The sequence below is a fragment of the Choloepus didactylus genome, chromosome 20, assembly GCF_015220235.1.
Source record: "Choloepus didactylus isolate mChoDid1 chromosome 20, mChoDid1.pri, whole genome shotgun sequence".
In the NCBI taxonomy this organism is placed as follows: Eukaryota; Metazoa; Chordata; class Mammalia; order Pilosa; family Megalonychidae; genus Choloepus; species Choloepus didactylus.
Genome location: NC_051326.1, coordinates 45,843,151 through 45,867,318, shown reverse-complemented (window position 1 = coordinate 45,867,318; position 24,168 = coordinate 45,843,151). Strand labels below are relative to the sequence as shown.

Here is a 24,168-nt window from a genome sequence, read left to right as displayed (position 1 = left end):
GAAGTGAAATGATAAAGATGGGATCCTCAAACTCTAAAATCGTTGATTCTCCACCTTCTGACACCTCGGCAAATTACATGAGTTTTTTGTAATATGACACCTCAAAAATTTGTATCTTTCTTACCAAACAGCAAAATCTTACTAAAGACAACATGGAGTTGCAATAGCCATTATGGAGAACATTCCAATGAGACCAATTTACTCATCTCAGAGGTTTGCTTGAGAAAAAGAGCTCTGGAATTATGCCAAATGAGAAGCCTATTTTAATTGGCACTCAGAGTACACTAAGAAATTGCAAGACTCTAAAAGTAGCTTATATAAACTAGTGAGTTTTGTATTTCTGTTTTTTGTCTGACTCATGGCTGAACAATTTTTAATCAAAGCTATAAACTCTAAAAAATAAAAAACTGAATGATGATACTTAAGTGAAAGAGACACAGTATTTCAAGGATGTGGACAAGGGACATTGTACCAAAATATCTTTGAGAAACGGGGAGAGATGAGAGGAATGCTTAGTAAGAACAATACAAATACAGTATTTTGGTCAATTCAGTGTATGCCATATAACCCACATTTCCCAATCCAGTACAGATTCCATGTAATTTTAATATTTTAATTTCAACTTGCATACTTTCTAAAGGTATGTGAATTCATAGGTCAGAAAAAAGAAAAAAAAAAAAATCCCTGTTAGGCCATGTATCTGTATTTGTTATTTGGAAAATATTATTACCCAACCATAGAGATACAGAGTTAAGCTTCAGGGTCACAGGATACTTAGGTGTGAGCTGTGTGATTCGGTGCAAAGGATTAGATAAACTAGCATGTGTTATTACCCCTATAGCCATTTGCACTCTAATATGTTTCCTTGTGAGATGAAAAAGAGGGAATGAAGATAGGGCTAGCTTTTTAAAACCCAAGACTACATTCTCTCTGCCAAGGCCTATCCTAACTCGAGTATTTCAATGCCAAAGGGCTTAGGGCTGGCACCGTGGCTGAAGGAAAGACTACGCGCTGTCTTGAAGCCTTCTCAGGTAGAAAGCACTAGGACAGTGCAGTTTCTGGGAGTGACCCAGTGAGTGGGGACTATGGAGAAGCACCACCATTAGCATCAGCATCCTTACTTTCCTGCTGCCTGCGACCCCTCAGTATTACAGGACTGCACTTCCAGGCCACACAGAGGAGGGCATCATCCAACCGAGGGCACACACAGTGGACCGTTCCATGTGGGATGTTTCAGTCCTGTGTGTCTCAAAGAAAAAAATGTAGAAAGCCATGGCAAGTTTGAAATTATGATACAATCAAAATGCATGGATATTTGACTTAATTTTCTTTCTAACCATTCTAAATTTGAAAATGCAAAATAATCTTATGTTTGAACAATCTGAAGTTATTAAGAAACTGGTAATTCTGGAGAAAATTTGATTTCATAACCCAGTTCAGGAATTCAGGCCAAATTCTGGAATAAAATCTAGGCCCTATTTGCAAAGACTAGAAAGAAACTATGGGATTAGAGAAAAAAATTCTAGTAAGACATTCATAAAATCATAGAATGTTTGAGTTGAACAAGACCTTAAAAGTTGAACAGGACCTAAAAGTTTGAGTTGAAAAGGACCTTAAAAGAAATGCAGTCTGACTCCCTAGTCATACAGATGAGAAACATGAGGCTCATTCAAGGAAGGAAGAGGCAAGGCCAGGCCTTCTGGGTACAAAGGAATAAACTGAGCCACTGCTAAACTGAGAAGGAGCGACCTTGGTCCCTGACAGAGCTATTGCTTAAGCCCTGCCTGTTATTATCATCTGAATAAAAAAGACTGACATAGATATACTTCAGGCACACACACCAATACATTATTTAAAAGCACAAACATTTTTAAAAGAAAACATAAAGATGAGCAGCCCTACATGCTCATTGAATTCTTACCTAATGGGTAACAAAAGGCTCCACTAATATTGATGAAAATTAGGTATATAGCAGATGTCATGACAGTGTTTCTGTGTTTTTCCCTTCATCTAAAACATGGGACACACATCAGTTAATTTACTGTACAATAAAGACATACTGATATGCCAGGAGCACAGCAGGTCCTTCAGCATTTTCAAAACTAAATTTAGAATTGAAGCAGAGCTGGGCTGAGCAGGCCTCTACCTGGCTTGGTGGGGTTTTATATCTGTTTAGCTGACACAGTTCTAATCTGTCAGATCAGCCCTTAGCAATAAACTCTACAAAGACTGCTTAGACTAAGCTGAAAACATCTAAGGCTTCACATCTCCTGCTCTTAAAGAACATCCTCTACATCTATTTCCTGTGGAAATGATCCTCTTTTCAGAATTTACAAGTCAGTGTGACTTATATCCTGTATAGCAAAAGAATAACAATAGTGGATATGTGTGCTTATTCTAAAGTACAAAATACCAAACCTGCATTTGTTGATCTTAACAAATACATTTAGCAGTTCCTAAAAACATGAAGAAAAGTTTGTGATCAATCACCAGTTAAATTTTGGTTATGTGGTCACTTATTCAATAATGTTCATTTTATATCTTTTCTTTTAATTACCCTAATCATTTGAAAGTCAACTCTAAATTTATTTATGCTTATGAAAGAGATTTCTATGATTCAAAATAAATATCTTTGTGTACAACAAAGCCCATGTACAAGAAAAACACTTTGTAACAGCAAAGGTTGGAAACAACTAAATGTCCAACAGAAGATTTCATTCAATAGAATGTGTCATATCCATAAAAAAGAATATAAAAATGAGAAAGGTACATATATACTAATATTAACAAGATGGACTTAAGTCAACAAAGCAAGAAGCCAAACAGTATACATCATATTCTATTATCTTATTTAATCTGTATTTAACATCAAAGTGCAAGGTGAAGCAGCAAGTACAGATGTAGAAGATGGAGCAAGATATCTAAAAGATCTAGCTAAGATAATTGATGAAGCTGGCTACACTAAACAGAAGATTTTCAATATAGATGAAACAGCCCTGCATTGGAAGAGGATGCCATCTAGGACTCTCATAGCTAGAGAGGAGAAGCTAATGTCTGGATTCAAAGTTTCAAAGGACAGGCTGACTCTCTTGTTAGGGGCTACAGCAGCTGGTGGCATTAAGTTGAAGCCAGTGCTCATTTACCATTCCTAAAATCCTACGGCTCTTAAGAATGATGCTACATTGACTCTGCTTGTGCTCTATAAACAGAACAACAAAATCTGGATGACAGCACATCTGTTTACAGTGTAGTTTACCGAGTATTTTAAGCCCACTGTTGAGTCTTACTGCTCAGAAAAAAAAATTCCTTTCAAAATATGACTGCTCACTGACAAGGCACCTGGTTGCCCAAGAACCCTGATGAAGATGTACAACAAGATTAATGTTGTTTTCATGTCTGCTAATACATCCATACTGCAGACCATGATTCAAGGAGTCATTTAGACTATCAAGTCTTATTATTTAAGAAATACATTTCATCAGGCTATAGCTGCCATAGATGGATCTGGGCAAAGTATACTGAAAACCTTCTGGAAAGGAGTCACCATTCTAGATGCCATGAAGAACATTCATGATTCATGGGAGAAGGTCTTAATACCAACATGAACAGGAGTCTGGAAGAAGTTGATTCCAACCCTCATGGATGATTTTGAGGAATTCAAGACTTTGAGGGATTCAAATAACTGCAGAAGTGGTGGAAACAGGAAGATAACTAGAGTTAGAAGTGTAGCCTGAAGATGTGACTGAATTGTTGCAATCTCATGATAAAACTGGAATGGATGAGGAGTTGCTTCTTAACAGATGGGCAAAAAAAGTGGTTTCGAGACATGGAAACTACTCCTGGGGAAAATGCTGTAAACACTGTTGAAATGACAAGAAAGGGTTCAGAATATTACATCAACTTAGTTGATAAAGCAGTGACAGGGTTGGAGAGGACTGACTTCAGTTTTGAAAGAAGTTCTACTGTGGGTACAACACAATCAAACAGCATGTCATGCTATAGAGAAATCTTTTGTGATTTACAGTATAGTGTAAACATAACTTTTATGTGCATTGGGGAACCACACATATGTATGGCTAGTAGACTTAGCCTTATTCCACCATATTAAAAACAACTTGTGTTTAATATCTATGTGGTTCAAAGAGCAAAAAATCATCACTTTAGTCATGCTTGACATGTCAATTTCTCCAGCTGATAATTTGTTAACCAACTTCTTCGTAATCTATTACAGTATTTATTTCAGAAGAGTCAAGTTAAAGATATTGGTACCATTTAGATTCTAATATACCAAAAATTGGCACTCAAAGATAGTGACAAGACAATCACCAAAACAAATGCACGTGTGTGCTTTGCTTACTGTGACTGCTAATTTCGTGGGTCAAGTTGGCTAGGTTATGGTGTCCAGTTTCTTGGTCAAGCAAGCACAGGCCTGGATGTTACTGTGAGGGTATTTCATAGACGGATGTAAATAGTCAGTCAGTTAATTGCATCTACCACTGATTACATCTACAATCAACAAAGCAGATGACTTCCACAATGAGAGGCATCTCCTCATTCCAATCAGTTGGAGACCTTAAGAAAACTGAGGATTTCAGTTTTTTTAATCTCTATGTTAGTCGGCCTGCTTTTCCTGAGGAATTCAATGCCACCTTCATAAGTTTCCAACTTGTGGCCTGCCCTACAGAATTCCAACTTGCCAATTTCCATGGTCACATAAACTGATTCCTATAATGAAACTCTTTAAATATATATCATGACAGTTCTGTTTCTCTGAAGAACCCTAGTAAATATACTTATTTATGGACATTTTGAAACTCAGTCTTGATAAATTCAATTAGAGCTTTTAAACTGAATTTTTAATCATTTCCCCTTCTAAAGTGTTCTATCTCCTTTTTAAATATATATTTGAAAAATAAATGGCTAATTATATAAACAGTATATTAATGTTTTTGGAGTGGTATTTACAGAGTAGGGAAAGGGAACTTCTATTTTCCACACCATTCAATTTTTTTTTTAACAAAGTATTTTGCTAAAACAAAAATTATCCTTCTTAAATGACAACTTAATATTCAATTTCAGTAAGCAATATACATTACAACTTTCACAAAATCTTGTATACCTGGTGAAAACAAACATACACTAATTAATACATTTGGACTACTTAGGTAATGATGACCAAAAACCAGAAATACTGCTTACTTAGCAAATGGATCTACAGACCTAAATCAGCCTGGGTATAGTTCCTTGGTACACATATTCTTTTGTTCAACAGATTTGTAAAAGACTGAAAAGGATTAATTCAACAAGTGCATTAACCATTCTTTACAAATCTGTGCAAACCTCTGTCATTAAGTACTTAATCAGTTCTAACAGCAGATGCAATATGCTGGCCCTCTTATAAAACACCACACAGTGAGAGACGTAATTTAAAAGGACAAAATTGTTTTTCACAATATTTAAAATGCGTAAAATTTCTCATTTTTAAGAAACTAAAAAAAGCAATCCCAGTGAAGAAAAAGAACCCATTACTTTTGCCGACCAAAACACAAAATACTTTTTTTTTCCTAGAATATTTCAGAGATAAACTTAACCTGTTGCCGGAAGTCAATATAAAATTCCATCTGCTCCTACCCACTTCCTATAAGGTTCTTTGAATATCTTCTTCAATCACAGCAATGAGAATATAAGAGCTAACAAAAACCAGTGTGTTCATATAATCAATATCTCACTGAGGCTTGGTTTGAGGATAATGAGGAAAAAAAAATTATCCTCAAAGTCCACACAGGAGCATAACAACAGTGAAGAAACCATAAAACAGAATGTGAACATTCCCCCAGCAAATAATTCTCCAACCATAGGGCATCCAGTGAGCACTTGGGGCTTGGGGCAAAATATTAACTATGGCTGAAACCTAAAATCATGCACAAAGTCGGCACACAAACACCAACTTGCTGACTCAGGTCATGCCAGTCACCAGACCTGTAAGGCCCTCTGAGCAGCAGGACAGGCAGGCTCTTAGAGGAGACCTTCTGGAGAAAGGCGAGGATGCCCCACTGCTTCCAGCAGCGGTGTTGCTCCACCTCCATCCTGCTTTGCCTCCTTGCAGTGATTTCCTCTTTCTTCTCTTCCCTCCACACAAGTCCTCCCTCTTCCTCCTTTCACCTTCTCTTCCATCCTGACACAAAGAGCACCATCATGGCCCTTTCCATGGTCGTAATGACACAGAGGGAGGCACATTCAGACTAATACTCCTTTATCAAGAATCGAATACTCCAGATTTCCCTTATTTTTGTCATGGGAAGGAAATGGAAAATCATCCTAAAACTTACTGATTATTAAGAAAACAAAAAGGAGGGGTGAAAATCAGAGCCAAGACACAAAGAAACAAATCTAGGCCATCTAGACATGAAAAAAAGTAGAATGAAGAAAAGAAGATTCTTTCATATTCTCACTCTAGTAACTTTTTTAATCATGCAAAGCACTACATTAGAGACAGAGATGAATATAAAGAGGAAGAGAAATGCACAACTATTTAAGACAAGCAGCTCTCTTCTTCCTGAGCCACACAACTGAGTACATTTCCCAGCCTTTCTTGCATTTATGGCCATGTGACTAAATTCTAGCCTATGGAATGTGTGTGGAAGTGAACCTGTCATCTGCAGGCCAAGACTTTTAAGAAGCTAGTATGCTACCACTTTCTTTTCCCCCTTCGATGGCTGAATGCAGTCGATGGCAGTGATGACAGAAGAAGACCGGGTCCCTGTATCACTATGTAGAAGAGAGCCACCCACAAGACCCACACCTGCCGAGACTGTGACATAAGCAAGAAATAAAACTTTTATTGTGTTTGATGGTTATACCTTTGGTGGGTCTATTTGTTATAGCAACTAGAATTATCTTAACTAACAAATGATTCATAAATATGAAAAGTTAGCAACAAATTGTAGCACAGAGTAAAGTATAAAACAAGTGGTTTGGGAAAAAAAGACTTAAGTATTAATCAGCTTCACAATAATGGCGAAATTCGTCGGTTCCGAAGATTGGAGTGAGGTATCAATATTAAGAGTAGTGGATAAACACAGAGGACAAAGGAATAAAAAATCCCCTGCCATGCAACAGTGCACAACCTTGAAACTTATTTTATCATTCAGTTTCCTCTCTGTTAACAGGGGCTGTAACAAGGTCTAACTATCGTGATAGTTAAAGAGGCAACATACGTGAAGTACTTAGCACAGTACACTGCCTCCAAGGTTATTATAAATATCATTCTTGTAAACAAGGTATTACAGAAATAGGTCTGACTGGTATAAAACAGAAGACTGGAAAGGAAAAAGGGTCCAAATCCCCAGGGCTTAAAATAATACATCGAAATTGCTGGAAGGATAATGGGATGAGAAGAAATAGGGAGTGGGGGGTATAGCAATGCTAACCAAGACAGAAGAGGAGAAAACAGTATCAAAGACATCCACTTTAGAAAGCTGCTGTAATAATAAAACAAAGGGATGATCACAGGAGAGATCAGTTACGTGATGGCATTAAGAATGGTAAAGATCTGAATACTGTTACTAATTGTTGAGTTTTAAAACTAAAACTCCTTAAAACCCTTCAATGGCTTCTTATTGCTTTCAGGATAAAACACAAAATTTGTAGCTCGGCTCTGAGGCCTTACATGACCGGAGCCCAGCTGATTTCTCCAGCCTCAACCTGCAGGATGCTCTGCTTGTTCATTACTCCAAGGCCACCCGGGTCTTCCTTCAGATCAGGAAGTGCCCCCAGCCTGACACCTCTTGTGTGCATCACACATGGTATTCCTTCAGCCTTGCTCTTTCCTTTGTTCCATATGTAACACACAGTAAATTACAAGGCATAATAGTGTAATGAACAGCCTCAAATCCCCTACCCAACCCCCAAACTGGAACACTATCACAACCTGGAACCATGTGCTCTTCTATTTTGCCCCATATTTCCTTCACTTTTTATAGAGTTCACATACATTTGCCTATGCAATATGTTGTTTAATTATGCCTTATAAAAATGGTATGGGACTGTCTTTTCTCACTCAACATATTTGTAAGATTCATCCATGTCGCATGCACACACCTTCACCTCTGTAGTATTCTTTTGCGTAAATGTATCACTGTTTATCATTCTCCTATTGATAGGCATTTGGATTGTTTACACTCTTTTCCTACCTTTAACAGTGCCACTACTAATATTCCTTTATGTGCCTGCAGTGCACATTTGAAAGGACTGCACCAGAGTATACACAAGGAGTGGAACAGCTCTCTCTGCTCCAGCCACCACTGGTCTCCTTTCTGTTCTACAAAAGGTCAGTCTGTTCGCACTCTTAGAAGCAATAAAGCTTTCACAGCAACAAGAAGGGGAACCAGTGAGAACAGCTGTAGCATTTAGAGCTGAACAAAAGAACACGGAAGGCCAAGGAAAATAAAGTATTTGAAGAAGCAAGATGGTAAAAATGAAATACACACTATTCTCCTTTATCACTTGGCTTTCTTACCCATTGTGCAAGACAGTTTAGGGATGGGAAGTCAGAGCAGTCCATACTCCCATCAAAAACCTTAGAGTCTATTCTCTACTCCCACAGCTAGATGAACAGGTAGTCATTAATGATCCAAAGGTTTAACAATTTGCAACTGTACTACTAAAAATAGTAATAAGAACCTAATTGCACTGAATGTCAAAAATAGAAGAATTCCAACTTGTATGAAGATGCGAAAATGCATTTTATATAAAACTAAGACCAAAAGCAGCTTATATTTATAAACAACATAACAGGAAACTAGGTTACTATTCCAAAAATGAAGTTTAAAGCTAGATGCATACATTTAAGAGGCAGAAATTTTTTAAAAATCAATATATAAAGGAAAAACTCATGTCTTAAATCAATCCATGATTCCCTCTATTAGAGAAGTATAAATACACCAAACGGCACAATCCTAAACACTGAACAAAACAAAACAAAAAGTGGTTTAATAACAGGTAGTGAATGAAGGGAAACCTCAGATCCGGGCTGTGCCTGCAATCACCACATTACTATAAAGAGTGGTTGCTTTATGCATTCATTCAGCTGACAGCCTGGGCTTTCCAAAGCAGTCTCTGACCCCTACTTTTTCCTTGGATATCCTCTCTCCACATATCCTAGAATACTGTATGAATACTGTAGAATTCCTACACATTCTCTCTCCACATATGCTGGGAGAACAGCATAGAAAAAAATTCACTTCTGTTAAATACTTCCTATTAGGTAGGAAGAAGAAAAGAGGAAGACAACGTATCCCCAGAACTGGGCAAATGGGCAACAGGAAACATCACAGTTGATCATTCTGACCTAAACACATACACAAATAATCCCTATGTTAAGCTACCTGAATGGAGTTTTAAAACTAAGGCAATAAGAGTCACCCCCAGAGAACCTCTTTTGTTGATCACATGTGGTCTCTTTCTCTAAGCTAACTCTGCAAGTAAATTCACTGCCCTCCCCCCTACATGGCACATAACTCCCAGGGGTATAAATCTCCCTGGCAACATGAGATGTGACTCCTGGGGATGAGTATGGACCTGGCATCATGGGACTGAGAAAGACTTCTTGACCAATAAGGGGAAGAGAAATGAAGCAAAATAAAGTTTCAGTGTCTGAGAGATTTCAAATGGAGTCGAGAGGTCACCCTGGAGGGCAATCTTAAGTACTATATAGATACCCCTTTTAGTTTTTAGTGTATTAGAATAGCTAGAAAGAAACCTGAAACTGCTGAACTGCAATCCAGTAGCCTTGATTTTTGAAGATGACTGTAGAAATATATAGCTTTCACAATGTGACTGTAATTGTGAAAACCATGCAACTGAAACTCCCTTTATCCAGTGTGTGGACAGATGAGTAAGAAAATAAAGACAAAAATAAATAAATAGCAGGGGGAGGGGGGTAGATAAGGGGTATGGATGTTTTGGATGTTATTCTTTATTTTTATTCTTATTTTTATTTTTTATTTTTTTGGAGTGATGAAAATGATCAAAAACTGATTGTGATGTTGGATGCACAACAATATGATGATACTGAGAACCACCAATTGTACTCTTAGGATGATTATCTGGTACATGAAAGTATCTCAATAAAATTGCGGGAAAAAAAAAAAAAACTGAGTCAAGAATATTTGAAAATGCTGGGGAAAGGTGAAACAGGACTCAAAATGCCCAGATGGAGCTTTTCCCACTACCTCTAACAGCCTTGGCCAAACACTGCAAGGAAAATACCTGAGTATCTGTCACTATCAAAAGCAATTCTTAACACTTATACAACAGGAGATAGTTCAAAATAATGGCATGATGGACACTACCCATTTTATTTATTTGTAATGAATGATGCCCAAACAAGAATGCTAATTGTCATTAATAATATATATTCCAATCATGAAAGCCAGCACATACATAAAGTATCCAAGCCTACAAAGTCTGGGTTTCAGATGCAATTAACAGAAATCACTACTTTAAATAGGAAGCAGTTTAATATAGACAACTAGCTGCTTACAGAACTGCTGGAAAAACTGGAGGTTGGGGCTCTGCACTGAGCCTCCAGGAATGGCTCCCAGAAAATTATCATACAGCTGACCCACTAGGGGAACTGCTATCTACCACACGATCACAAAACTGGAGGAAGAAGCTGCTGTCCTTAATGCTGACTCCAGATCAACCTTTTTTGCCCCAATCCAGGGACCAGGACGCCACTGTCAAATCTGTTGACCCCAGAAATACCCTACCTTAGCTGCTATGTGGGGATCATACCACCAACCGTTGGCTACAAAGCACTCCATCACTGCTGGATTCACATCAGCAAAACGGATCCTCAAGTCCTCTCTCTTCTGCCTAATAAATTCATTTCCAAATACAAGTCTTTCCCAAAGAACACTGTATGCAAGGAGTACAGCAAGTCTGGGAAAAGTCAATTGTAGCTTTTCAGCTCTGTAGCAGAGAGGATGGTACCCAAGGAGACTGTTGGAACAAGCAAGCAATTAACACCTCTCTTTACATCCCCATCCCACCCAATCCTCAAGGTGCTGGCACCAGGAGGCAGGAGAGTATGTGCTATGAGAGAAGGGTTGAAGGGATACCTTAAAATTAAGATTCTCATTTTCTAAAATGAAGGAATTCAACCACAATGGAATTTATCCTGGAAAAAACAAAATCTAGAAAAGAAAAAGTTTCACAATTCAGGATTTATTACACTTCAGCTAGTATCCACTGATTCAAGATACCATAAAAGCAGGGAATGCAGGTCAAAATTTCAGGACCTGCTAACCAACTCTGCATGTGGAAATGACTTAGGATATCTTCAGCCTAAATTCCATTAAACGTAAGACAACATTGATGCATGTTTTATGACACAACTGTGATATTAAACAAGATACTCACTGATTCTCCCTCCTTCTCTCTTCTTTTCCACCCTTACTTTAAGTGCCTTTTCTGCTCTACATTTTCCATGACTTTTAAATGCTCATTTATTAATCTCTCAACAAAGAACTGTATATGTGATGATATGAAATCCCTCTCTCTGATTAAAACTATGAATATATACATAATGCATTTAAAGTATTGTTTATATTAGCATGTTCAAAGTACCTACCAAAACAAATCATATTCTAGCTAACATAATCCACTGAAGTCAGGAAGATGTGGCAGTGAACTAACATTATTAACCAACATTATTTTGTAAGTTATAATCAGTACACAGTGTAAAACAGAAATAAGAGTTACAACTACAGGAAAGGAAAATACAATTATTGTTATTTAAGCAATGACCATATAAATAGAAAGTGGAGGAGAATCAATGAAGAAAATAGCTTTATTGCAGTTAAACAACAGAAAAAAAAAATGCCTTTCACAAGAACAAAAGCATTTAAAATATCCAGAAAAAATATATACACATTTTCTTAAATTATATTGAAAAGGAGACGAGTAAATGAAGAGAAAATAATTACCTGGATAAAATTAAATATTTAGAAAACATCAGTTATTCTCAAATTAATACACTGATCTGGTACAGTAATCGCTAAATGTGGCAGGGATGGGAGAGAGAGAGAATCTAATGCAGTTCCAACTCAGACAGGCCTCTGAAGAGTCAGATCTGAGCCCAATCATTTTGTCCCCAATCCACCCACGAGACAAAGTAAGCTACTGTCACTACTGGGCCTCTGGCATATCCTTCAAGAGTGTGGAATACATATTACAAAGTTGAAATTCTGAGATTAGGGGCTTGAATTAGGGCTTTCTGTTTTACGTAAGGTTTGGGGAAAGTTATGTGGGGTTTTTGTTTGTTTGTTTGCAATTTTGCAAAAGTGAATCTGAAGTATACCCAAAAAGTAAAAAGGCCAAGACAGACATTTTTTTGTCTAATAAAAGGCAACTTATACTATGGGTTATTACTTTACAGTAAGTAAACTGTGAAAATAAAACAAGAATACACAAAATAGCTCAACAGAACAGAAGGGAAAACCCATCAAATCCCTATATAGATTTTTAATACAAAGAAAAGAGTGTAACAAAGAAGGGAAAATAAATAAAAGGGAAAAAAGAAAAGTGATTTTTAAAAATGGTACTGGGACAACCAGTTAAGTATTTTGAGAGAAAAAAGTTAGATCCTTATTTTCACAGCAGATAAAAAAATGAATTCCACACAGATTCAAGAGTTATTTCTTTTAAATGAAACTATGAAAGAACTAAAAGAATCTAATCTCAGGGAAGGAAATGCCTTTCTAAACATAAAAGCAAGGGGAAAAAAACAAAGAGAAAAACAAGGAGATTTTACTATTTTAAATTTTTTATATTTAAAAAATATATATACAAAAGTTCAAGGAAAATGACAAAAAAGGAAAAAAATTACTACTTAAAAAGCAGCTATTGTTAAAAGGATTTGAAAATCATAAAGAAAAAGACAAGAAACAAAAGGAAAAAAAATGAGTAAATGTCAAGAAACAAGTATTTTAAAAAATGAAGACATAAGTGGCTGATAATTATGAAAGATCTTCACTATTAATCTGTAAGTATAAATAAGAATCTCTCTTTCTTTAATACTAATAATGTCCTGTTTTATTGAACCAGATACTCCAAACTCTGCTGGTGCGAAGTTCATTATACAGATAGTATTGGATTTGCTTGCACTGTGCCTATTTTCCCTTCTCTGGTAACAGCTTCCAGTTTTCACTTTGGACAATTAGTTCTGCCCTTTACCTATTCCTGTGGTTCAGGCATGACCAACCCCAACTACCATTCCAGAGAAGGGCAGGTAGCACAAGACTGGCCAAACAGAGCAGCACATGGCCCTGGCCAGAGTGATTAGATCAGAGATGGTCATATACCCAAATGAGGACAATAAGAGTCTAAATTCCAGGATTTTATTTTGGGGGACTATGGGAGGATATAATATAGAAAAAGAAAAGCTTTCTTTCTACCAGGTCTTTCTACCTGGAGTCCCTTTTTAGCTTAGGCCAGTTAGAGTTGAGTCTCTGTCAACTGCAACCACATGTTGATCGAGTATAATTAGTACAAACTTTCTGGAAGGTAATAGTTACATGAATTAAGAACCTTAAAAATGCTCATATGCTTTGAACCAAAAATTTAATATCCTATGTAAAAGCCTCAAATATTCCAACACATGGCCATTATTTAAACACTATTTAAATAAAGTATTTAGAAATTAGGAAACCTTTAGGCTAGACATCTGATTAAATAAATGAAAGCATATTCATAGCACAGAAAATGTAGCAGTCATTAAATATATTTGTAAAGAATATCATGGTAAAAGAAAAAATGTTCACAAAACAACATTGACTGAGAAAAGGATATGTATAATATAATCCCACTTTTTAAAACAACTATTTGGGCATAAGAAAAAGATGAATTAAATACTCTAAATATTCTAAAATATTAACAGTGGTGGGCTCCAGGTAGTTTTTCTTTTGTTCTCTGTACTTGTGAGTAAATTTTCCAAACTTTTCATGGTGAGCATATATTCATTATATGTTTAAAAGCATTAATATATGAAAAGTAAACTACATCAATTAAGAAAAAAGAACAAATAACAGTGATATCTGGGGTGGGGGGTAGTTAGCAAAGTCAAATTAAAAGTCATATCTCAGCACTTGTCCAAGCTCTAAACCAAGCTGTCTTAGTGGACAGCTTCTGTTATAGAAATGAGACGCATATTATCATTGCCTGATGCCATTAAATGTTTCAATCATACATCTAACTTCCCTTACTTTTAGAATATGCTCACCAAGCACCTTTTCAAATATAATTTACCTTTCTATTTAATCTTCTGATCAACAGTATTTCAATAGCCAAGGTGATGTAAAAGCTGAGCCACTCAACAGTTCATAAATTAATAAACAAGCATTGTTATATACAAATAAATCAGTTTATATAAGTTATTTGTGTGCTTGATGACAGCAGCAGTCAGGGAAACTACAGCCTGTGGGACAAACCCCCACACAGGTTTTGTAAATAAAGCTTTGTTGGAACAGTCAAGACCATTCATTTAGGTTTTGTCTATGGCTGCTTTCCTGCTACAACTGCAAGTTGAGAAGTTGCAAGAGAAACAGTATGGTCCGCAAAGCCTAACAATATTTACTCTCTGACCCTTTACAGGAAAAGTTTAGCCACCCCTATTCTAAAAGCTACAAGATTGAGGACCAGCCTTCAGACCACTGTGACAAATGCCACCTTATAAGCAATCTTGGCATTTAACTCTTTGGCCACTAATGACAACAACCCCACCTCAATTACATGCCACTTTTAACCTTTAAGGATACATAACCATCATAATGGTCTAATCAGCTAAAAACTGAAATACAGCACTGAGCAGACTACACACAATACTCTCTCCCTAGGTTAGGAAGCTCACACCTTAGGCCTGAATCCCACAGAAGCTCCATGAAAAGCAAGGAGCTTTGGCTGGTTTCTTCACGGCTGGACTCTCAGCACGTAGAACACTGTCCGACATACCACAACCAGAGCTCAACAAATACTGTTGAATGCATAAATGACTGAGATACAACTTTAAAATCTAAGGACATTAGAAAAAAAATTAGCTGCCAAGAAAAGTTAGACTAAGTATGTCAAAACTGGATGAATCCCTAACAGTTTACATGAATTTATTTTTGTTGCTTTTTCTAACCTGGTATATGAGTATGATTTATTTACCACCGGAACTTAAGCTGTGCCCTAGTCATGACTGTGAATTTAAGGATACAAAATAAAATCATTACCATGTCAAAAGGCATTAAACGAGAATGGGGGAAAAGAATGGAATACTGTTAATCTGAATAACTTATTCTCTCATAGTTAATCACTCTGAATCCTTGAAGCAGCAGTTTGGCATTATCTCTTTTAAAGAAATCATTCACTGCAGGGGTATTCGCCTACCCCACCTCCATGGTTGCTAACATGACCACAGACATAGGGGACTGGTGGTTTGATGGGTTGGGCCCTCTACCACAGGTTTTACCCTTGGGAAGACGGTTGCTGCAAAGGAGAGGCTAGGCCTCCCTATGGTTGTGCCTAAGAGCCTCCTCCCGAATGCCTCTTTGTTGCTCAGATGTGGCCCTCTCTCTCTAGCTAAGCCAACTTGAAAGGTGAAATCACTGCCCTCCCCCCTACGTGGGATCAGACACCCAGGGGAGTGAATCTCCCTGGCAACGTGGAATATGACTCCCGGGGAGGAATGTAGACCCGGCATCGTGGGACGGAGAACATCTTCTTGACCAAAAGGGGGATGTGAAAGGAAATGAAATAAGCTTCAGTGGCAGAGAGAATCCAAAAGGAGCCGAGAGGTCACTCTGGTGGGCACTCTTATGCACAATACAGATAACCGCTTTTAGGTTTTAGCAAATTGGAGTAGCTAGCAGTAAATACCTGAAACTATCAAACTACAACCCAGAACCCATGAATCTTGAAGACGATTGTATAAAAATGTAGCTTATGAGGGGTGACAATGGGATTGGGAAAGCCATATGGACCACACTCCCCTTTGTCTAGTTTATGGATGGATGAGTAGAAAAATGGCGGAAGGAAAACAAAGGCACCCCATGTTCTTTTTTACTTTAATTGCTCTTTTTCACTTTAATTTTTATTGATATTTTTGTGTGTGTGGTAATGAAGGTGTCAGGGATTGATTTTGGTGATGAATGCACAGCTATGTAATGGTACTGTGAAAATTGAATGTACGCTTTGTTTTGTATGACTGCATGGTATGTGAATATATCTCAATAAAATGAATTTTTTTAAAAAAGTGAATCTCATTAATTAAAGTTTGTAAACTCTTCAAGAATAACACATTTTCAATCTAAAAGCTTAATACTAGCATTTACAAGTGAGGATTACACAGAGTAATATGGTGGGGCCTGAGAAAAATATTTAAGCCATAATTATTTCTATCCTCAAGTGGATTACCGTACTAAAAGAACACAGTAGAGAACTTCAGAATTTACCTAGCTAATTCCTGGAAAGGTTACACAGGACTAAGCAAGCAGAAGAATCCACAAACCCTCATGGGTGAATTGGAATGAAATGTATCCAGAAGATTCTATAGCTGTTCTGTCTGAGACAGTGGCAATTAGCGACATGTGGCTATCAAGGAACTGAAATAGAGCCAGGGCAACTGAGGAACTGAATTTTTAAATCTAATTATTTAAATTTCAATTTAAAAAGAAATAACAGGTTCCATTACTGGGAAACTTTTAAGTGTATTTGGAATAACTTGGGTAGAAGAATCTACTACTTTTTTAACAGTAAATTTTCCAAAACCAAATACCAATCAAGCATTCTGATGAAAATTTAGCATCTGAATTGAGAGAGGCTGATAAATGTAAAATAAAACATGCACCAGATCTCAAAGAGTTGGTATTGAAAAAAGAATGTAAAGAAGTATCTCATTAATAAATGTTTACATTGATTACATATTGTTATAATATTCTGGATATACTGAATTCAATTAAACCTTTCATGAATATTAATTTCATCTGTTTCAAATTACCTGATGTGACTTGCATTATATTTCTACAGCACTTCAAGTATGAGTAGTCCACCTTTTCAGATGAGTTTAACTGAATGTAGGGTGAAACAGTTAGTGAGGTGTTCAAACTGTGATCTTTTTTCTTCTTTGTCTTCAAACTCTGACTCTTCTCCACCTTGCCTCAAATACCTTTAACTTAAATTTGACTAAAGTAGTTTTGCTTGCTAAATATATGACTTGGCTAATGTGAGTACTCTGTAGGACTAACCTACAAAGAAATATCTGCTTATCCCAAAACGAATCTATATCTAGAAATGACTCACATCTTCCAAAGTCGGAGAACTCCAATGCATCCTTCAAGACCTAGAAAAAATGAAAACTACTCCACAATTCCTCCCCTGACTTTCCTACAATTAATTCCCTCAGCACTTGGAATATAACTATATTACAGCATCCACCATAAAGTGGTGGTGTCATTTGACAATCCTGTGCCTAGTTCATTCATTTCACACGTATTTACCGAGCACTAGCTATGTGCCTGGCATCAGGAACACAAACTGAACATGAGATCCTTTCTCATGTGGGCTGGCTTACAGTCTAGAATCTAGACTAGAGAGATAAGGGCTCTCTGAATGCTCATCAAAGGAGTAAAATGCAAGGGGTCAGCATCATTAATTGAATGCAGCTGTCCTGACATTTGAACTCATCACTACCTCCCCTCAGGAGATCTGCTATTGGCTTTGCACCTCAATGAGTCAGCTTGGACAACAGGTACAGTCTAAAGTGCTAGTGAAGAACCTCAGGAAAGGATAAAGTCTAATTATAAATTAGTAAAAAAAAATTATTAATATTGCCATTATTTAATAGTTTAAGAGCTCCTTTTTTTGTTTCTATTTGTCAGAGAAAAGTATTAAGGGCTCTTCATGGGAGATTTCATATACTTTCTTTAATAACTCATTGGGGTAAGTGTTATAATTATCCCAGAGAGGCAGGACTGCTTGGTTTATAAGTGCTGGCTATAGAAACAGACCATTGGGGTTTGAATTATGGTTCCACCACCTAGTAGTTGGATGACCTTTGACAAGGTACCATACTGCTATGTGACTGATTTCTTCATCTGTCAAATGATGACACTAATCTATATGAAGTGCTTATAACAATGCACAAGAACAAAATACTCAATAAATGTTCGCGTTAGCAATCCTTATCATAATTTTACAGTTGAAAAAAAAATGAAGCTTGGACAGATTATGTGTCTTGCGTAAGGTCACATGGCTAACAAGTGGCAGAGATAGGACTCAACCCAGGTCACCAGAAACCAAGGTCCAGTCTAAATACTAAACTGTATTTTTATAGAAATGCAGTCATTTTTATATTTTGACCACAGTTTAAGTCACTTAATCAAGTAGCAACAGTACTCGTGGAGAAATTTTTATAAGTCTTTGTTCTAGTTTGCTAATGCTGCCGGAATACAAAACACCAGATATGGACTGGCTTTTATAAAAGGGGGTTTATTTGGTTACACAGTTACAGTTTTAAGGCCATAAAGTGTCCAAGGTAACACATCAGCAATTGGGTACCTTCACTGGAGGATGGCCAACGGTGCCCAGAAAAACCTGTCAGCTGGGAAGGCACGCGGCTGGCATCTGCTCCAAAGTTCTGGTTTCAAAATGGCTTTCTCCCAGGACATTCCTCTCTAGGCTGCAGTTCCTCAAAAATGTCACTCTTAGTTGCTCTTGGGTTGTTTGTCCTCTCTCAGCTTCTCCAGAGCAAGAGTCTGCTTTCAAAGGCATCTTCAAACTGTCTCTCATCTGCAGCTCCTGTGCTTTCTTCAGTGTCCCTCTTGGCTGTAGCTCCTCTTCAAGGTGTTACTCTCAGCTGCACTGAGTTCCTTCTACTTGTCAGCTCATTTATATGGCTCCACTGATCAAGGCCCATCCTGAATGGGTGGAGCCACGCCTCCATGGAAATTATCTCATCAGAGTTATCACCTACATTTGGATGGGGCGCATTTCCATGCAAACAACCTAATCCAAACGTTCCAACTTAATCCCCACTAATATGCCTGCCCCACAAGATTCCATCAAAGAATATGACTTTTTCTGGGGGATATAATACATTTAAACCAGCACAGTCTTCATTTAGGCTTGTAAGCTATTCAAGATCATCTCTAAGAGAATTACAAATTAAAACCACACTTACGTACGACTTTTCACCCTTCGAAAATTTTGCTAACTAACAGTACCATACTGTTTTGGCAAATCTGTGGTGAAAAGCATTCTCAAACACTGATGGTTGAAATGTCAATTAGTACAACCTTGCAATGTCAATCAGTACCTCTTTGGGAAGGCATTTTACAGCTAGTGATGGAAGTTACAATGTACATTGCTTTAACTCGGCAGTTCCCCACTTTTAGAAATGTAGCCTCAGATACGCGAAATAACACATGCTGTAAGTTTGTAATAAAGAATGAAGTAACCTCCTAAATGTCCATGAAGAGACTAGTCAAAAGAAAAATCCATATATCCATACAAAGAAATACTACACAACATTTAACCGCATCCCCACAAACACACATGAAAGAATGAGGAAGCTTTTTATATACCAACTAGGAAAGATCTAAAACTTATTGCTGAGTGGGAAAAGTAAGCTGTAAAACAGTGTTTACTGTATGTTAATTTCTATGTAAGAAAAGCTTGCATGTTTGCTTATTATTTTTAAGAATAATGTAAAATAACAAATTGTTTAGATATAGAAGGAGAAGGAACAGGATGGAGGAACAGAGCCCACATTCCAACTCTTGCCAATAAACCATCCTCCAAAAGAATGTTAGGTCTTAGAACGTTTATTTTTTGGACCTAGTAGCCTAAATAAACCATCAAGAATCTAGTTTACTACACTTTCTTTCTTCCCAAATACCATCAAAGCAAAGTTCAGCTCAGTCCTCACGACCGCAGAAAAGAATGATTTTGTGTAATCTAAAGTTTTCCTAATAAACACCTGAAATGTTCCCTGATATTTTTATTGAAATGCCTACAGAATATGTATAAGCCTTTCAAACTTTTTAAAAGGGAAATATGCCAAAAATTCTGAGGTTGTCATTAAAGGCATTACTTAAAGTTAGCTAAATCCCTATGTAGTACAGCCTCAAAGCAAGTGATTAATGAGTATAAACCTGTGTTTATATACCTGTTAATCTGTATTTCCTTCTCTGCTCTTTGCATAAAACTTGGGAGGAGCAAGTAAAAAAAATGGCTTAGCAATCTCAATATCCATCAGAAAAGGACCAATCAGATAAATTTTGACATATCCATTTAATACCACACAGATTTAAAAAAGAATGTAATAAAGCTAGCAGTGCTGAAACAGAAAGCTCTCCAATATACACATATTAAGAGAACAATTCAGGGTGCAGAAAAATTGTATAGTGAGAAAGCAAACATATTTTTTTTTTAAAACATACATTTAATAAATGTATGTTCTACAATGGACATACAAAAATCTTAACATTGATTCCCACTGGAAAGAGGAATAAAGTTAAGGCCCAACAGTTAACATCCTCTAAATATTTTACCATATGCAAACAAGCTTTATTTTTTAAAATAAACATTAGATTCATTAAAACATGTAAGTCTCTCCTTGTTGAACAATTTCAATGAATGATTTTCCGCATCAACTTCTCTGTTCTATTTTATTACAAGATAGACAAGTATTTATGACAAAAAAAAAAAAAAGGGCCAATGATCCACAAACAGCTCAGGGAAATTTATTGTTTATAATGGTAAAGCTATTTCAGTAATAGTTTTAAAAGTCCCTTAAATCCAAGTTATGATTTTGAATGCCTTACATTTCAAACTTACAGAACCTAACATTAAGCTATTTTTTTCTTTTTAAAAAGTAACACGAAGCAGTAGAAATTATAGCTGTTTGTCCTGATTTTCAAGGAAATTAAACACAATGGATAGGGTTACAAACCTTTCTAGAATAAGGCAAAGTGTACTGTCAAGCTGCATGTTTAATAACAAATCTGCTAAATGATTTTTTTTGAGGGGGGACGGGGACAGAAAGACTAAAAATGAAGCAGAATTGAGATCTTATTTCTAATATGACAGGAAATTTAAGAGAGTCATTAAATCCTACTCATGTATTAATTCCTACCTCTCCCTACCTCTCTGAACCTTAAAATAAAATTTTGTAGGCAGGAGTTTTATGGTATACTTGTCATAAATTTTAAAATTTAATTCTAAGAAAAGTTGGCTTTGGGATAAAGATCAATCCTATCAAAGGAATTCAATGAATTGAGAGTACAACTAGCCAATCACAATTAACAAAAATGCTATATTTCTCCATAGCAAAGTTTTTTCAACACATTAAACTATAGATACCCTTAGTAAAGTTACATAAAAACCACTGTTAGAAATAGGATGTAGATGACTGTAAACCAGAAGATCAGAAAAAGCACTTTAACAAATGTGGCAATCCAGGTGAAGGGGATGTAGTTGTTCACTCTACCAACTTTTCTACACCTGAAAAATTTTTCAAACTAAAAACTTAGAGGGGAAAAAAGAGCTTTAGCCATCATTATGAGACATGGGAGCAGAACATACGAAGAATCAACTTGAATTTTTCAACAGAGTCCATCCTGAAACAAAAGTATTTCCACCGCTGACAATCATTAGTTACTTTCAGCTTCTTCAGATAACCCAGTAGTCATTTAAAAATTCTCATCATTACATCTAAGAGAGCTGCAGTTCAGAGTAACCATAACATTCTGAGATTTAAAAAATAAAAAGTAGGGTAAGCACTAATACTTAAAGAGTTCTTTTGATCCAGTTAGGGAAGAAACAATCTCATGAACTATGTACAGGTTCTTAGAAGATATAGATCATCAACTTGCATAGCAGCTTCAACAGCATCAGTAGAAAGTTTCCAAACACTTAACAACGAAAAAGAAATTTTATGACTTTTATTTTTTAAATTTCTAACCTAAACTTCACTACACATGAAAAGGAAAACTGCAGTGTAAAAATTAGAGTGCAGGGAAAGGCGCATATGTAACACATACAGGATCCACCTGGGATCCTTTTTAATTAAAAAAATTCTAAACATTCCAAACATATCTCTAAACCTGTAACACCAATGCCTTTCGACTCTGTATTATAAAGGACATCAACCTTCTTCCTGGAGAAAATCAAAGGTTGAGAAAAGAAAATACTTGTTACCACACTTAACATTTTGCTGTAATCATCAAAAGCTTTCTAATCTCAATGAACAGGCCGTTACAACTTACAATGATTCAGGACTTTTCTCTAATTTCCACAACAGTTATCAGGCATGGCCACCTCTGAACACTTGTCCGTTTTGACTGAACTTTAAAATGTTCCAGGCTGCAAGAATATCTACCTATGCAGAATTTAAATTTCATCATATGACTCAACGGAGGAAAAAGAGCAATGAGTAGTAAAAAAAAAAAAAAAGCAAGTGCCAAATATTAAGACTATGCACTGGAGACGTGTTTCCCGCCCCACACTCCCACCCCCACCTCCCCACCCCCACCTCAAACCTAAAATTCTCCTGGTGCCGCATTACGTATTAAGAAAGAAGGGTATAAAAGCTTATATAGGACAGGCTTTGAATTCCCTCAACTGCCTATAATGGGATCAGTACACCAGCATACAATTTCCTATTAAAATTGGGGAAGGGGAGAACGCAGAAAAAAGTATAAAGGAGTAGAATAAACAGCACACAAACAACAATGGAAAATCCCAGATAACATCTGTTTTTTAAAGTTTTCTAACTCGACCACTTGTAATTATAACTATAACGGGTTGCGACGCGCCCATCTCGAACGGGACAACTCCCACAGCGACGTTTCATTTGCATCACTTTTCTGCACAGCTTCCCAAGGCTCGCAGCCCCGCGTCTGGACCCCGCGGATCCCTCCTCTAGGAACAACAACCAACACGGCCCCCCGACGTTCCGTCCCCGCAGCACCCCGCCGGGAGGAAGGAGGCGGCGGGGCGAGCGCTGGAACTGCAGAGTCATCCGGAGGCGAGCGCGGCCGGCGGCACCGCGACCCCGGGTCCCCGCCAGCCCCGCTGGAGGGGCCTCCGCCGGCCGGGCCCCAACGCAGGGGCCCGGGGAAGTTCCTCTGGTCCAGAAAGCACACAGTAAAAAGCTCAACTCCCTCCTTCAAGGGCTCCCGACCTCCGAGCGCGAAAAAAAAAAGGCGAGCCAGGCGCGGCCCCCGGCCTTACCTGCGCGGCGGCGGGCGGGGGCGGCGGCGGCGGCTTCCCCTCCCGCAGGCCGTCCTCTTCCTCGCGGGAGTCGTCCAGAAGCACTTTGCTCTTGCTCAGCTTCCACATGCTCCGGGGCGGGGTCTCCGGGCGTTGGCGTCTGTCTGCCTCTCCTCGGCCGGGCGCTGGCGAGCGGGTGGATGCTCGGGGTTTACGACTCCTGTCCCAAGACACAGGGAAGGAACAAAGTTGAGCTGAAGCCAAAGGCGGCGTGCGGGGACCGAGCCAACTGCGGGTGCGCGCCCCCTTCCCGGCCGAGGCTCTGGCGCCCCGTGCTCCGCGGGCCTCCTCCGGCCCCAGCCCCGGCCCTCCCCCCGGGTTCGACGCGGACCCGCCGCCCTCCAGACACGCGGGGCGGCCCAAGAGGGGCTCCTCGGGCCCCTGGATCCGAAGCCGCGTCGCTGGCCAACCCGCCGCCTTCCTCACCTGCGCTTGGCCCCCGCCGCCCGCTGCAGCTCCAACTGCCCTCAGCGTTAGCTGCTGCCTCTGCCGCCGGCCGGTGGGCTCAGCCATGTTAGCTCCAAGAGAGCGGCCGGCGCGGAGGGAGGGGTGGGGGCGGGAGGAGCGGCTCCGGGCTTTCCCGTTACCACGGCAACGGGGCCGCCGGGACGCCCCAGGCCGGCCGCAGCGCGGCTTGCATGCGCATGCCCGCGGCTCCCGCCCTTTGGGGCGGGGTGAGGGACTCTACCCTTGCACGCCCTGCATTCTACCCCCGTCCCTGCCCCTGCCCCTGCCCAGGTGGGGTCAATGTGGGTGAGCTCGCACAGAAGTTCACCTTCGTTTGGAGGGAGTTGAGTTCAGCTGGAGAGAAAGTGGGGCAATAAAGCCAGTGGCCCAGAAGCGCCCCTCCAC

General features: G+C 38.5%; 1 protein-coding gene across 2 annotated transcripts in view; it reads right to left on the bottom strand.

The window, feature by feature from the left end:
• LOC119516811 (testis development related protein) overlaps positions 1-23,927 on the bottom strand; it is a 58,445-nt gene extending 34,518 nt beyond the window's left edge. Inside the window, exons 1-2 of one of the 2 annotated variants that reach the window (XM_037813279.1) lie at positions 23,743-23,927; positions 23,278-23,476 (exon numbers count right to left, since the gene is read on the bottom strand). In XM_037813279.1, coding sequence (XP_037669207.1) covers positions 23,278-23,385 — 108 coding nt within the window. In that variant the 5' untranslated portion in view covers positions 23,386-23,476; positions 23,743-23,927. The remainder of the gene's footprint in view (positions 1-23,277; positions 23,477-23,742) is intronic. The other variant, XM_037813278.1, reaches the window with a different exon arrangement.
• Positions 23,928-24,168: the final 241 nt, after the last annotated feature.